Below are 17,518 nucleotides of genomic sequence, written 5' to 3' on the forward strand. Positions count from 1 at the left end.
TCGTGGCGAGGTGCCCATGATCTCGCTAATGCGCGCGATAGGAATGCACAAGCTAGCCATGTGTGCCTTATGAGTTGGAGTTCGAAAAACATTGTCATGAAGGTAGATCTGCCTTCGTCAGCAGTACATTTCAACAAATTAAATATATCTAATCCTAACACTCTTTTAGGATATTCCTACTTTCGTAATAATAACGACCATTTTCTTCATTTGCGTTGCCTGTAGTATAATTAGTTTATTAATGTTAATAATGTGCATGCAACAATTGAAATGCTTTTTCTCATCACGGCGAACCAATTAAAACATTGTTATTTGTGACTGCTTTTCGACTGTTTCTAGCTTCCAGTGGAAATGTGATGTTCACAGGCATGTAGTATAGCGTGTCGTATTACATTATTACATCCATATATCCAAGCAATCACAGTGAGACTTCTATTCTTCCGATCTTGGACGCTTTTCGCCAGTAGCACAAAGGGATCACACCTGTCGAGGTTATCCCTTTCTAAATTTTTGTAACAGATCGTACAGATACGCCAGCATACTAGGCAGCGATAAGATAAACTTGTTTTACTTTCCCACCTTGCTTCTTAATCAGATGATTTTATAATATTCCTAACTTCCTTATTCACTACCTTCTGTCCCTTCTTGCGATCTGAAAACATCGCGGAGGCATATGATACAATTCCAGCGGCCAATGGCTCATCAGTTACTGAAGTATGCATTTTTCTTGACAGAAGAAAAACAAAACAGAACTATACAGATATAAATAACAGAAAAGTTTAATGTACTAACGGAGAAAGCTGTAGCGTTTAAATGGCCAAAAACGAAACATTACCCACAGATCTATACAGATGTAAATAACAAGAAAGTATAATGTACTAACGAAGAAAGCTGGAGCGTTTAAATGGCCAAAAACGAAACACTAGCCAAAGGCAATAAAATTTAGTACACAGTAAGGCAAAATTTATCGTATGGGCAATACTACCACTGCACGTATGCGCCGTTCCGATGTGAGCATAATTATGGCCGTGCTGCTTTTCCGCTCCCCTCCTCAGATTTCCCACGGTGCTAGCGAAGCACGTGCGACGTGCGGCGCGAGAAACTGTGCCTCAACCACAACGCCGCGAGACCTGGCGCGCCGCGCGGTATTAGCCGAGCTGCAGACATGGTCTGTGCGGCTGGTCCCGGCGGAGGTTCGAGTCCTCCCTCGGGCATGGGTGTGTGTGTGTGTGTTTGTCCTTAGGAGAATTTAGGTTAAGTAGTGTGTAAGCTTAGGGACTGATGACCTTAGCAGTTAAGTCCCATAAAATTTCACACACATTTGAACATTTTGAGACGCGGCGCAGGCGCGTGTCGCGTCCCAGTCGCGTCGCGTCGGAATTTGCGCGGTCCCATTTGAACCTGTGATGTTACAAAAAAGCGCGCTCCGCTGCGTCACACCACACGCGCTATACGCGTCTCAATTTGCGCCTAGCCTTATGCAAGTCTCTTCAACTCTGCACAACTATCAAACCTGCATCCACATGAACCTGCTCACTGTCGTCTAATTATAGTCCCCACCACAATGGATTTTCTTGATGAACTTAAGAGTCGCCTGCCAACCACTGTGTGCAGTGAATCGAAAGTCGCCTGCGAACGAACCACTGTGTGCAGTGAATCGAAACCACTCGCTTTGCCCCCTCCAACCCCCTTTGTCCCAGACGGCCAACAAAAATATGGAAACATTAAAATCGCTACACATTATTATGGATAAATTCAGGTTCTGTATAACTTTCAAGGGGATGTTATACAGTTATTCCTGCAAAACAAAATAGTGGCAAGTTCAGGTAACAATGATGCAGGTGAATAGCGATCATGCAACCTTCTTTCCGAAGCAGGCCATAAAGGCCCAATACTGTTGAGATCCGTTGACTATGGTGGCCAAGAAAGATGAGACAGTCTATAGTTACAAAACGACTCATGAACGCTGCGAGCTGTGTGGACAGGGGCCCTGTCGTCTTGGAACACAGCACCACCTTTAGGTAACAAACATTTTACCATGGGATGGGACTGATCAGCCAAAATGGTCACATTATCCTTAGCAGAAATGCGACCTTAGAGAGTAACCGTGGGGAAACCACGATATGGCTGCCCAAATCATCACCGAACCCCTGCCATGTTTCACTCTTAGGATGTAAACTCGGAAACAGAGTGCAACAAGACTCATCCGACCAAATGACTTTCTTCCAATGCTATACAGTCCAGGTTTCGTGGTTTAGGGATCCGCTTTCCTGGTATGGGCATTTGCATTACTGATGAGTGCAATTCCCTGCCTATGGTGTTCACTTCTTGTTTTGGTGCTGGCAGGGTTGGAGAGTGCAAGATTCAATTCTGCAGTGACTTTTGTAGCTGACGTCCACTTGTTTTTCGTCACAATCTTCAATGACTATCGGTGGCGATCGCTTAGCACTCACTTCCGTCCGTGTTGTGGCTTAGAGGATGAAGTATTTCCGCTTTCCCAGTATGCTGTATAAACTTCCGATAAGTTGTTTGTTGTTGTGGTCTTCAGCCCTGAGACTGGTTTGATGCAGCTCTCCATGCTACTCTATCCTGTGCAAGCTGCTTCATCTTCCAGTACGTACTGCAGCCTACAGCCTACATCCTTCTGAATTTGCATAGTGTATTCATCTCTTGGTCTCCCTCTACGAGTTTTACCCTCCACGCTGCCGTCCAATACTAAATTGGTGATCTCTTGATGCCTCAGAATATGTCCTACCAACCGGTCCCTTCTTCTAGTCAAGTTGTGCCACAAACTCCTCTCCTCCCCAATTCTATTCAATACCTCCTCATTAGTTATGTGATCTACCCATCAAATCTTCAGCATTCTTCTGTAGCACCACATTTCGAAAGCTTCTATTCTCTTCTTGTCCAAACTACTTATCGTCCATGTTTCACTTCCAAACATGGCTACACTCCATACAAACGAATTCCTGACACTTAAATCTATACTCGATGTTAACAAATTTCTCTTCTTCACAAACGCTTTCCTTGCCATTGTCAGTCTACATTTTATATCCTCTCTACTTTGACCATCATGAGTTATTTTGCTCCACAAATAGCGAAACTCATTTACTACTTTAAGCGTCTCATTTCCTAATCTAATTCCCACAGCATCACGCGATTTAATTCGATTACATTCCTTTACCCTCGTTTTGCTTTTGTTGATGTTCATCGTATATCCTCCTTTCAAGACACTATCCATTCCGTTCAAGGGCTCTTATAAGTCCTTTGCTGTCTCTTACAGAATTACAATGTCATCGGCAAACTTCAAACCTTAAGAAATAAAAACTTTGAGGTTTGCCTTCGATAAGGTACCTCTTGAATCATCAAAAACTTGTACTCCCTTGGTTACGGGTGCACCCACCATAAGACCACCAACAATTTTCCCACGTTCGAATTCACTTAGCTTCGACACAATACACTCGCGACTACGCAGAACACAGTTCTGACCATAATCGACACTTGCGACGTATTGAGGACATTGCACAGATGCCGTTCGTGGTTGAATACAACAGCGCAACTCGCAGCCTTGGCTAGCATTTGCATTTACTGTATGTTGAAACATGCATTTCTCCCGGTGTTTCCATATGTTTATCCAGCCCCTGTAGAAGGGGACAAAACGTTAGGTTTACCAAGAAAACTCATTTAACCGTAACTTACTGACGTAGAAAATAAAAATACTTGTAAGTTACAAACTGTAACATTTCCTGATGTGACATAACATAACCAAAATATAGATCACGAGAAACAACTTTGCTGTAAAAAGTTACGCAATAATACACTCCTGGAAATGGAAAAAAGAACACATTGACACCGGTGTGTCAGACCCACCACACTTGCTCCGGACACTGCGAGAGGGCTGTACAAGCAATGATCACACGCACGGCACAGCGGACACGCCAGGAACCGCGGTGTTGGCCGTCGAATGGCGCTAGCTGCGCAGCATTTGTGCACCGCCACCGTCAGTGTCAGCCAGTTTTCCGTGGCATACGGAGCTCCATCGCAGTCTTTAACACTGGTAGCATGCCGCGACAGCGTGGACGTGAACCGTATGTGCAGTTGACGGACTTTGAGCGAGGGCGTATAGTGGGCATGCGGGAGGCCGGGTGGACGTACCGCCGAATTGCTCAACACGTGGGGCGTGAGGTCTCCACAGTACATCGATGTTGTCGCCAGTGGTCGGCGGAAGGTGCACGTGCCCGTCGACGTGGGACCGGACCGCAGCAACGCACGGATGCACGCCAAGACCGTAGGATCCTACGCAGTGCCGTAGGGGACCGCACCGCCACTTCCCAGCAAATTAGGGACACTGTTGCTCCTGGGGTATCGGCGAGGACCATTCGCAACCGTCTCCATGAATCTGGGCTACGGTCCCGCACACCGTTAGGCCGTCTTCCGCTCACGCCCCAACATCGTGTAGCCCGCCTCCAGTGGTGTCGCGACAGGCGTGAATGGAGGGACGAATGGAAACGTGTCGTCTTCAGCGATGAGAGTCGCTTCTGCCTTGGTGCCAATGATGGTCGTATGCGTGTTTGGCGCCGTGCAGGTGAGCGCCACAATCAGGACTGCATACGACCGAGGCACACAGGGCCAACACCCGGCGTCATGGTGTGGGGAGCGATCTCCTACACTGGCCGTACACCACTGGTGATCGTCGAGGGGACACTGAATAGTGCACGGTACATCCAAACCGTCATCGAACCCATCGTTCTACCATTCCTAGACCGGCAAGGGAACTTGCTGTTCCAACAGGACAATGCACGTCCGCATGTATCCCGTGCCACCCAACGTGCTCTAGAAGGTGTAAGTCAACTACCCCGGCCAGCAAGATCTCCGGATCTGTCCCCCATTGAGCATGTTTGGGACTGGATGAAGCGTCGTCTCACGCGGTCTGCACGTCCAGCACGAACGCTGGTCCAACTGAGGCGCCAGGTGGAAATGGCATGGCAAGCCGTTCCACAGGATTACATCCAGCACCTCTACGATCGTCTCCATGGGAGAATAGAAGCCTGCATTGCTGCGAAAGGTGGATATACACTGTACTAGTGCCGACATTGTGCATGCTCTGTTGCCTGTGTCTATGTGCCTGTGGTTCTGTCAGTGTGATCATGTGATGTATCTGACCCCAGGAATGTGTCAATAAAGTTTGCCCTTCCTGGGACAATGAATTCACGGTGTTCTTATTTCAATTTCCAGGAGTGTAGTAATTACTGAGTATGAATTATGAACGTCTTATTTCAATTGTTAAGTGTTCTCATCTCGTGGTAAACGAAGAAAAAGAAAGAGAGAAAGAATGATATTGATAATTTTTAAGTGGCTATATTGCCTGCTTGAAACTTACTGCCAAATTAAAACTGTCTGCCGGGCCAGCGTGCATTTCGCAAACAGATCATACTTTTCGAGATCGTTTCTGTAGTACATACTCAACTTACTCTAGGTCCAAACTGGAGTAGAGTTCACAGAAACTAACTTGCACAACTTAAGGAACCAATATTCCTTTCTTCCAGGAGAGCTATTAGATGAGGGCTACTATTAAAATGAACGCTCTGAGGATGGGTTGCGAGATAGGCCGTATAATTCAATAGGCAGGAGTGTCTCCAGAGAAATACAAGACTTCAGGATAGAATGACGGTCCACCACACAGTTGTAATTTGTCAGAAAGTTTGAGAAAAGCGCATACTCCGCTACAGAGTGAAAAATTCATTCTAGAAATAAGCTTGTTGTTTCTGAGCAACCTACGTGAAAGACAATAGCAGATAATCGAGCAACCAGAATTTATCAGCCAAACCATGTTTATTTTTGACGATGAGAACGATGCCTAAGCAAACTTTGTTTCTGATTGCAGAAACTGGGAGAAACAACTGGAGAAGTCCAAGACTCGTGACCGTAAGCCGAGCCTCATGAAGGCTCTGGTGGTTACCTTCTGGAAGTCTGTCACTTTCTGTGCATTCCTGTCTTTTGCGGAGTTCGTTGTATTGAGGTAAGTATAGTCGGCAAAGAGCATTAACACTTTTAGCAATATGAGCTGTACTTTACACACTAACTGATAAAGAAAGTGAAGCACCCAGAAGACATGGTTCGATTTCAATGTAACTTCGCATATTTAAGAAAACACGACATCGGTGGGTATTAAATCGTTAGATTGTAATTGTGTGTGTGAGGTCGAAAGGCCACCAGTATGAGTTTGTGTTGCTCATGTTCAGTCTTGTAGCCAGGTCTGGTCAGGTACACTACTGGCCATTAAAACTGCTACACCAAGAAACGGGTAATCATTGGACAAATATATTATACTAGAACTGATATGTTATTACATTTTCACGCAATTTGAGTGCATAGATCCTGAGAAATCAGCATCCAGAACAACCACCTCTGGCCGTAACAACGGCCTTGATACGCCTGAGTCAAACAGAGCTTGGATGGCGTGTACAGGTACAGCTGCCCATGTAGCCTCAACACGATACCACAGTTCATCAAGAGTAGTGACTGGCGTATTGTGACGATCCAGTTGCTCGGCCACCATTGACCAGACGTTTTCAGTTGGTGACAGATCTGGATAATGTGCTGGCCAGGGCAGCAGTCGAACATTTTCTGTATCCAGAAAGGCCCGTATAGGACCTGCAACATGCGGTCGTGCATTATCCTGGCGAAATGTAGAGTTTCGCAGGGATCGAATGAAGGGTAGGGCCACGGGTCGTAACACATCTGAAATGTAACGTCCACTGTTCAAAGTGCCGTCAGTGCGAACAAGAGGTGACCGAGACGTGTAACCAATGGCACCCCATACCATGACGCCGTGTGATACGCCAGTATGGCGATGACGAATACACGCTTCCAATGTGCGTTCGCCGCGATGTCGTCAAACACGGATGCGACCATCATGATGCTGTAAACAGAACCTGGATTCATCCGAAAAAATGACGTTTTACCATTCGTGCCCCTAGGTTCGTCGTTGAGTACGCCGTCGCAGGCGCTCCTGTCTGTGATGCAGTGTCAAGGGTAACCGCAGCTGTGGTCTCCGAGCTGATAGTCCATGCTGCTGCAAACGTCATCGAACTGTTCGAGCAGATGGTTGTTGTCTTGCAAACGTTCCCATCTGTTGACTCAGGGATCGAGACGTGACTGCACGATCCGTTACAGCCATGCGGATAAGATGCCTGTCATCTCGACTGCTAGTGATACGAGGCCGTTGAGAGCCAGCACGGCGTTCCGTATTACCCTCCTGAACCCACCGATTCCATATTCTGCTAACAGTCATTGGATCTCGACCAACGCGAGCAGCAATGTCGCGATTCGACAAACCGCAATCGCGATAGGCTACAATCCGACCTCTATTAAAGCCGGAAACGTGATCGTACGCATTTCTCCTCCTTACACGAGGCATCACAACAACGTTTCATCTGGCAACTCCGGTGAACTGCTGCTTGTGTATGAGAAATCGGTTGGAAACATTCCTCATATCAGCACGTTGTAGGTGTCTCCACCGGCGCTAACCGTGTGTGAATGCTCTGAAAAGCTAATCATTTGCATATCACAGCATCTTCTTCCTGTCGGTTAAATTTCGCCTCTGTAGCATGTCATCTTCGTGGTGAAGCAATTTTCATGGCCAGTAGTGTATATAAGCAGCGTGAGCAGCGTTAGATTTTTTTTTCTTAACTTGCATCCGGGTCGTGTCCATATAACCATCTCAAGAGTGGAATGTCAATTATGATGATACGAGCATCAGGACAGCACATCGCCTAGTGTCCGAGTGCAGAAAGTCTCTGACCCGGGCGGGAATCGACCCCGGGACCCATCAGTTAGGAATCCACCGCTCTGACTGCACAGCTACTGAGGCGGACAGCGCTAGTTGCTGAGCGAACACTGTGAGGGAGACGGAGACGCCGCGTACTTCTCTGAGACAGCTCTATCAGCACCTGAGACAGTTTGAAAGGGGCCTTGTTGTTGGTCTTTATTTGGCCGGGTGGTCGAATATACAGATTTGTGGGGTGTTCGGATGTGACAGTGGACCGTTATTGAACTGCATGGAAACGTGAGGGCACGCGTCGTCAAGGTCCCGGTCGACCATGTCTGACCCCCACAACGGAGGATCGGAGTATTTTGTACCGAGCACGTCTTAGCTCCTTCATTGTGCGCCTGTCATCCGAGAATAGGTAATCGACGTGCATTTTGCGTCCTCCCATATCTTTGTTCAAAGACTAGCAGCAGCCGCGTAAGGAATTATCATCTCACGCCTGGGCTGCCGTTAATGTCACAACACAGACTGTTGTGTTCAGAGTGCTGCCGTGACCAGCAAGCAAGGAGTGCTGATGAATAACGTAGTATTGTGTTCAGCGGTGAATTTTAGTTCTGCACTTCGCCTGGTGACCACCGTCTTTGAGTACAGCGGCAACATGCAGGACGGTCTCATTCAACCGTTGTTTGGGAGAGGTGCAGTACAGTGGTGTTACTGGTGCCGTCGTGGTGTGGGGGAACATGGGGTTGACTTCAGGTCATGGCTGGTGCTGATGGAGGGAACTTTGACGCACGATGGTATGTCACGGACTTTTTGTGTCCTCGTGTGTTACAACTCATGCGGCAGTATCATGGTGCCATTTTTCAACAAGACAATGTTCGTCTTATGAACTGTCTCTATGAACTGTCTATGTTATACTGAGATACTCCCGTGGCCAACAAAGTCACCAGATCTGTCACCGTCGTAACATGTGTGGCTAAGATCGGACGTAGATTCCGTCCCAGTGCCACTGTCGAGGATATCAAGGACCAGTTACAACAATTGCGGCCCAGCTCGCCTCAGGAAAAAACACAATGGCTTTATGACACAATTCCCAACTGAATCAGTGCTTGCCTCTTGGCCAGAGTGGGTGCAACGTCATACTGATAAGTGGGCTCATACTGCCAAGTTGTTTTTAACTTTGACTCGATTTTGAAATTACTGAAAAAACATCACACACTTTCTGAATTCGTGAAATTTCACTTCGTCGTTGCCTTCTGGGTGCTCAGTATTTTTTTTTTCAGGCAGTCGATGACAACTATTGAATTATATGCAAAAACCGTAAATTAGTTTCAAACTACGGCGTGCACACACTTAATTCAACATGTAAACGTCACTACACATATTTAAATTTACGTTATGACGTGTTCGATAAGCCCGCCATCATTGGCGGTGATGTGGCTCCGACTGATAGCGAAATTCTGCAGGACCCGCTGGGGAGTGGGAAGATCGACGCTGTCGATGACCTCCTGAATGGTTGTTTTCAAATGGTTCAAATGGCTCTGAGCACTATGGGACTTAACATCTGAGGTCATCAGTCCCCTAGAACTCAGAACTACTTAAACCTAACTAACCTAAGGACATCACACACATCCATGCCCGAGTCAGGATTCGAACCTGCGAGCGTAGCGGTCGCGCGGTTCCAGACTGAAGCGCCTAGAACCACTCGGCTGTTTTCAACTCAGCAATGGTTTTTGCATTACTGCTATAGAACTTCTCTTTAATACAGCCGCACAAAAAGGAGACGCATTGTGTTCAGATCCGAAGAATATGGCGGCCAATCGAGGCCCACGCCAATGGCCTCTGGCTACCCCAGAGCCAGAATGCGGCCCAAAGTGCTCCTCCAGGTCATCCAACACTTTCCTGCTTCGATGGGGTCGAGCTCCGTCTTGCACGAACCACATCTTGTCGAATGCAGGATAACGGGGTTGAGATTACCTTCCAAAACCTTCAAGTACCGTTCGGTGGTCTCCGTGTCATGAAGGAATATCGCACCGATTATTCTGTGACTGGACTTTGCACACCACACAGTCATCCGTTGAGGGTGGAGAGACTTCTCGATCGCGAAATGCGGCTTCTCAGTCCCCCAAATGCGCCAATTTTGCTTAATGACGAACCCATCAAGTGCAAATGGCCGACAACAACAAGGCACGTGCGTATACGCATACTAATTCCCAACACGCCCCGCTGCCAACCGCGCAGTTTGAACATCCTAACGCAAACCCTTCAAAAGTTATGACGATTTTACCTCATGTAGTTCAATAACTGTCACCCTGTATATACTTAACGTAGTGTGTCCCTCCTAAGAGCTGTAAGTCGGATTTTCTCTGGTGTTTCGGCAGTTATTAGCAATTTCGCATTTGCAGTGTGTTGCTGGAGTCAGGAATAACAAATACTGTTCACCAAGCGTTTCATGCGACGCCATTATCGATAGCAGGCGTCGGTTTGCTTCCCGTAACAAAAAAATTGATTACTAAAGCGCAAATTTTCCGTACTCAGTTGACAGAGCAATTCCAAATTAGCCTAGTGCGATATTCGTTTTATCAATATACGATACTATTGTAGACAGTATTAATGTAGACAGTAAAACACGAACACTAAGCAGTATTCCAGCGGCGACTGAGCAGTGCCCTGATCGCGCTGATTGCTACCGCCATGCAGCAGCGCTGGTCAGTCGCTGCTAGGATAGTGCTTATTCTTCAGGTTTTACTATCCTTGTTAAAACATATCGATAAAACAAATATCGCCTACACTAGTTTGGACGAATGGACAGATAAAATTCCGCTTGAAGAATGTTTTTGTTTGTAATGGGAATCAGACAGACGCACTCTGTCGGCAATGGGCTTCGCTGGAAAACCCTTGATGAGCATTTGTTGTTTGAGCTGTCTTTCGCTACACACTGCAAAAACAAAATTGTATATACGACGCTCTCTGTCTCTCTCTCTCTCTCTGTCTCTCTCTCTCTCTCTCTCTCCCCCCTCCTAAGAGTCATGTACCATGTACATGTGTGTGTGTGTGTGTGTGTGTGTGTGTGTGTGTGTGTGTATTGTCACGAGGTGCGTAAAAAATTGTAATTGTCATCTATGAGGTGAATTAAGGCTTTTATTCATCTTTACACTTTGCGAGATAACCCGAATCGTTGGAATTCGAAACCTGGATGAAGTAACTTCTATTTTGCACACTGGTGTGCCTCTTAGAACCATCGTTGTATACTGAAGCCAGTGTAAAACAGGGAAAAATTCTGCTTGCAGAATATTTTTAGTTATATCACCAGGATTCTTATACTTCATGTAAATTAATTTTTACCTGTATCAGGTCTTAAGTAATGAATTATCAGCTTCATTGTAACTTCTTTGTTAGTTCTGGCAACAGATATGCTATGATAACCATTATAATGGTGGTTAAGTTCCGTGTCAGTTGGTTAAATTACTTGAAAAAAATACAGCTACAATACATTTTTTTAAAATTTGCTTTATGCGAGCCGCATTTTTCATTTTTACACAAGAGGAATTGGTGTAATACGTTCATATATTGATCATCATTAAGCTTTTTTCGACTGAATTTTGAATGCCACAACTTCCCTGTATAAAAAAAAAGATTCTCTAGGTATTGTGTATTTTCTAGTTGTATACGAGTAAATACTCATAATTAACAGTTATATGCAGTTTTATTCGGAATTCTGTAGCTTACGTTTCAATAATATATACATGTCACGCACTTTTATTACGCTGATACGCTAGTGCAATGTTTCATTTATTATGTGGCTGATTGATACGTTTGTTTACGACAGAAGCTACATCTAAAGTCAAATTACAGTTTATTGTACGTTCGGAAACTACTTATGCAGTCATTAACGTTACTTGAGTTGGTATTGACGATCTTCAAACTTTATAGAAGCTTCTACAGGAACAAATAAGTAAAGCTACGGTATCGTATTTCTTATAGCACCATAAGTGTTCTGTAACGTCATAGGGAGACTTGCTTATTCGGATTAGCGGAGGAGTCATGTTTTAGATAACACTAATGGAAATGTTGGATGAACGTTATAAAAAAATGCCACATTTTATCCTAAAAGACAGTTTATTTTATAGGACGCTTTAAATGGTTTTCATCGTTGTTATTAGAATGTTTTCTATAGTTATAACTTATGCTATCATTCTGTTTATGTTGAAGGATTCTTTCGTGTAATGGCTTTCTACGTCAACTACTACGCTTCACAAGTAACGTTACGGTATCTGGCGGAGAGTGCTCATGGCACCATTATAATATGCTTCCTTTCCGTTCGGTTAGTGAATGGTGCATGGGAAGCACCACTGCCGGTAAACCTCTACTTGAGTTCTACCTAAGATTTTCTCGTCGTAGCCATTTCGCGACTTGTATGTAGGAGAAAATAATATGTTGCCCGACTCTTCTCGGAACGCACTCTCTTAAGAACTTCAGAATTGAACCCCACCCTGATGTGCAATGCCTCTCTTGTAGCGTCTGCCGCTGCAGTTCGTTGAGGATCGCCGTAGCGCTCTCACCGTTGCTAAACTATTCGGTGACGAAATGTGCTCCTCATCCTTGGATCTTCCTAGCTCTTCTGTAAATCCCACCTTGTAAGCGTCCCATACTACAATTCACAAGAAACGCTCGAACTTTGTAAGCCTCTTCTTTCATGGACAAATTTAATCTGCTCCACTCAGCAACTTTGGTATCCTTTCTTCTTACCCATTTAGTACCCTTTGAAAATGTTACTCTCTTTTCTGCTAGTCTAATTTAATTGTTGCAAATTTCTTTTCTCACTTTTCAGTGTGCCTTCAGACTTCAGCGTCATTTGACATGTTGGTACAATACTACTAGACATCGTTTCTAGTTCTCTAACATTGTTCAGCTGTTGATTTGACGTAACTTCATCTGACGATTACTGCTTCTTTCTGAGTATTGTTTTCCGTATAAACCTCCGAACAGAAGCTGCAGTGTACACAGCCACGAACAAGAAACCCACAGTGGAGTGAGTGTAAACAAGAAACGTCAACAAGAGATATCAATATGTAAATATTTCAACGTTAATTAACCTTGCCCACAAGCTCCAGCTGCTTAAACAGTGCCATCTGTATGCTTTACCGGTTAACTTTGTAAATATGTTGTTAAAGTTCTTGTTCACCGTAATTTTCTTATTATTTTTCGGGGCAGAGACTGAGAATGGGCAACAGAGGTGTTCTATATATACATATAAATGAAGTTAATGATAATGGTAATCAAGTTTTATATTTAGCATGATTATTACTGTAGTGTCCGTACATCCACACATATTATAAAAATGGATGTACGTATGTATATGTGAATGTATGTATGTTCCACTGGACCTATTTCAATCAAACTTGGTACACATATCTGCCGTCGGGAAAGAATCACTGTAGGGATAAGAATAACCTGCCTGTCGAAGGGGTGGGACGGAGGGCGAAAACGCAATGTAGCCCGCGACGAGCGAATGGCCATACTTTAGTCATCCAGTATTTGAGAACGAGAGCACTTAGTGACTTACAACAAACTGTACACATAATTTCGAACCTTTACGAAACTTATTCTCTCTGGAAACCTCCGCAAAGTGATGAAAGGAAAAAAGTTTATCACTTACGACATTTTCGCTGTTCATGGAGCAAAACTGCCGCATGAAGCATGAAGTTTTGTTACTTCTGTTCTACTAACCGCATTCGTGACAATTTTGCAGAGGTATTCAAATATACCACTGAGTGTACCAGTCAAATTATGTCACTGTACGGAAAATAGTTCAGAAGACGTGATGTCATAAAAACTGAGATGCGTGAAAATTTGCCGCATCATGCATGACGTTTAAATTTATTACTTCGTTGCTATTAATGATATTCACTACTGTTTTGGCAGACAGTATGCACAAGTGCCGCTGAATGTATCTACACAAATATATCATTGTACGACATGTAGTTCGGGAGATATGACGTCAATTACTGAGATGCTTGAAAAACTACTTCAGCATGCATGAAATTTTAATGTACGACTTTCACAGCACATTTCGCAAACAGTAGCCACATATACCACTGGTAGTACCTGCAAAATTATGTAATTGAAAAGCATATAGTTCAGAAGATACGACCTCATAAACATTGTATACTTATATGGATATCGTGTCTGTTCTTTCGGACACCATATCCATATAAGTATATAGTTCTGGCAATACCGGCCATGACCTTCTTCTTCTGTGCGGATGCATAAATAGTCCCCGAACTCTTACGGGACTTGGTAAGAATGTCTTCCACAAGCAATGAATGTGTTGGGGTGGGACACTACGAATGTAGTGTGTGCACATACAAGGTAAGAATGTGAGTGTCGCTGCAGTCGCACTATCCTCTGTGCCCTCGGTGGCTCAGATGGATAGAGCGTCTGCCATGTAAGCGGGCGATCCCGAGTTCGAGTCCCGGTCGGGGCACACATTTTTCACCTGTCCCCGTTGATACATATCAACGCCTGTTGACAGCTGAAGGTATTAATTAAATTCTAATTTCATGAACATTGAGCTACTTGAAAATGATACTGCAGGATGAAATTCGCTAGAGAAACAGATAAAATATGTGTATAAATTCGGTAAAATCTGGTAAATATATGTGAAATATATTTGAGATGTGCGTAGGCGGGCGAGCCCGTGGGTAAAAAGCTCATCTTAAACCCCCTGTAACGATTTTAACCAAATTTGGTATACATGTTAGTTACGATCTAGAAAAAAACAAAAAACTATGGTGGTAAGAACCGCTAGCCTCTTATTGGGGTGAGTGTGATAACGCGGGGAGAGGGGAGGGGTGGAGAAGATGGACCGACAGCAAAGGGGAAGGAGGAGATAGGCGGGGGGAGAAGGAGATGGACATAGAGAGGAGAAGGGGTAAATGGACGGAGAGTGGCGAGATGGGGAGAGAGAAAGGGAAGAGGGAGGGATGCACAGAAGCAAGGGGAGGAAGAGACAGGCAGAGAGAGGGGAAGGAGGAGATGAACAGACGAGGAAATGGACAGAGAAAGGGAAAAGTTGGAGCGGGACAGAAAAAGGAAAGAGGACGAGACGAACAGGATGCGGGGGGGGGGGGGGGGTGGATGGACGAAGGGGGGTAGCAGAAAGAGGGAGAGGAGAAGATGGACAGAGAGTGGTGGGGGTGGGGTGGAGGAGGTGGACAGAGAGACAGAGGAGGGGGTGGGTGGAGGAATTGGATAGAAATGGTGTGAAGGAGGAGATGGACTAATAGAAGACTGGAATAAATACATATCCGGGCAACGCCATGTACTTAACTACTATGGAAACAATCGGGAACAGCTCGTGCTATTTAATAGATTTTTAATCATTTTGAAATTAACTTAATCCAAAAATCGTTCCTAAGAAGGAAAAGTTGCTGACAGCAGTTACGGGGCTGTATTTAAAATATTTATCGTCGGTTTCCTATGTAACGAAATTTCTAGTTTCACTGCTCATAAACCTGGCGAAACCGAACCTTTCGCATACATTTGCCTACATTTCCCACGAGCAGAGATAGTGCCGTTTGTTACGAGGATATCATGACAATTATTGTCACATCCGATTTGAAATGTAAAGTGGTGTCGAATCACTTACATACGGCTCTTGGCACCTTGCGTGGGCCAAATATTTCCTAATTACTTTCTGAACCAGTTTGCGGCGTTTAACATAATTCCTTATTGCCAGAAAATGGTAAGTTCCCCCCCCCCCCCCCCCCCCCCCTCTATTTCTCTTTATTTTGGTATTCGACGACGTAGTAATTAAGTCAGTATACTTTGTTAATTTGACATATCCTTATGTGATCGTAAGCACTTGGGTTGTTCAGTAAGCGTTAGCGAGAGCAGACACAATCTAATTGCACTTATAAAACTCTCACCCATGCTCATAATCTCTGGTCTACGAGACAGCAACTTTATTCTGAGGTAAATGTTGCTGCCGAAACTTCCAATGCTGTATATTTCACAGATACACTCCATTTTTAGCTTGCTGCATCATCTTGATCCTTACCATTTAATCGAATAATTTATTTATCGAATGCTTCTTTCTGCAGCCATTTTAACAAAGAAGTGGACTATTAGACGTTGATAAGACCACGAAAAAGAACGGAATTTTCAGAATCGGGCGACAACTTATAATTATACTGCCGTTAAGCTACTTCAATCGCTGTATTCTTGCTCTACTATTTTGATGTATTACTAGCAGTGTCATTGTTACAATAATCCTTTCTCACCTCTACTGGTATCAGGCCAATTAATGTCGTCTTCCACCACAGCAATAACAATTGTAATGGTAGAATTTACAGTCGATGCTTTCGTGAAGTTAGGTTTTTTGAATTTTATATTATATTTACTCCACTTGTTCAGTATTATAGTATACGATTCACGAAAACTATGTGTGACCTGATCGACACACAGTTTAACACTGAAACGCTCATTGCCTATGTAAACTGTGAGAAAGTTTTTGACAAGGTAATCCGCAAAAAAGGTGCTGAAAATTCTAGTATAAAATGACATGTCAAAATGAATATCCAGACTATTTGCAACATATAGACTAAAATTCCAGTTACCCCAGAGGGCTCTCTACCTACGTTCTACCCACGCGAGGACGGTCGCATCAGCACCTCCCCAAAAAGGCTTTACATCCAGGCATTTCCCCTAATTAGCCTCACATTCAGGAGACCGCCTAAGTGTGGATGTAGCCAACCCTCTAATAACGATGGCGCCAGCGCCTGCAGTCACTGCCTGGACGCTGGAGGAACTGTTGAAATGGGTTTTGATTGGCACCAATTGTGCGTGATGGAAGCGTGCTTTAAACGAAGAAGCTGCTTTCACACTGAGCAACGGATGCTTTTCATTAGCCATTGTCTTGTGGATTTTAGCTAAACAGTTAACGACAAATGCCATCAAAGTGAAGCTAATAGTACAGTGTTACATTTACCACCCCTGGTACATGAGCGATAGGTGAGAAGAGGGTTCCTGATAGTGCTTGTAGACACTGAGTGATGTTTAAAGAACGAGGTGGATTTGGCAGGTTGTACATGAAACCACTAAACTCCTTTTTTTTTTTTTTGAAAGTTGATGTGTGGTGGTTTTGCATGCCTTTTGATCAATTAAAAAAATGGCTCCAAGCACTATGGGACTTAACATCTGAGGTCCTCACCACTCACTCTTAATATCCTCCTTCCCCTTTGTTTGTCTATTTCTTCAATCCCCTTTCTCTCACCATATCTTCCTCCTTCCTCTTCCTTATCATATTCTTCTCCCCCTCTCTGTTTCCATCTCTCACTCACTCACTTCCATATACAACTACCCACACCCCTCTAAACTGCTACCTCCCTCGAGCGTCTCCCCCTCCTACTCTCTCACTGCATTTTTCCTTTTCCCCTCACTCTGTCCATCTGCTCCTCTATCCATCTCAACCTGTACCCTGCCATGCTCATTGCCATATGTGCCGCTCCAATACAGTTGAATAAAGCAGGCCCATACTACTCTCACAACATACCTTCTGTGCAGGTCAGGCAGCACATTAGGGGCTTGAAAATCATTTATTTGCCCTTGATGTACAGGCCACTGTGAAAAGAGGATCATAAGGCAGGCTAATACTACTCCAACACAATATACCTGTCATGTGATCTTGTACTAGAATTTTAAACATCTCATTCCACCAGGAAGGAGGTACACCGCCCATGTTGT

The 17,518-nt window shown here is 44.5% G+C and overlaps 1 protein-coding gene across 1 annotated transcript in view; it reads left to right on the forward strand.

Annotated features, from left to right (window-relative positions):
• The window catches only part of LOC126162751 (ATP-binding cassette sub-family C member 4-like), a 386,365-nt gene that overhangs the window by 81,350 nt on the left and 287,497 nt on the right, over nt 1-17,518 (forward strand). Inside the window, exon 3 of the mRNA XM_049919433.1 lies at nt 5,885-6,019. Coding sequence (XP_049775390.1) covers nt 5,885-6,019 — 135 coding nt within the window. The remainder of the gene's footprint in view (nt 1-5,884; nt 6,020-17,518) is intronic.

Source organism: Schistocerca cancellata, chromosome 2, assembly GCF_023864275.1.
Source record: "Schistocerca cancellata isolate TAMUIC-IGC-003103 chromosome 2, iqSchCanc2.1, whole genome shotgun sequence".
Lineage (NCBI taxonomy): Eukaryota > Metazoa > Arthropoda > Insecta > Orthoptera > Acrididae > Schistocerca > Schistocerca cancellata.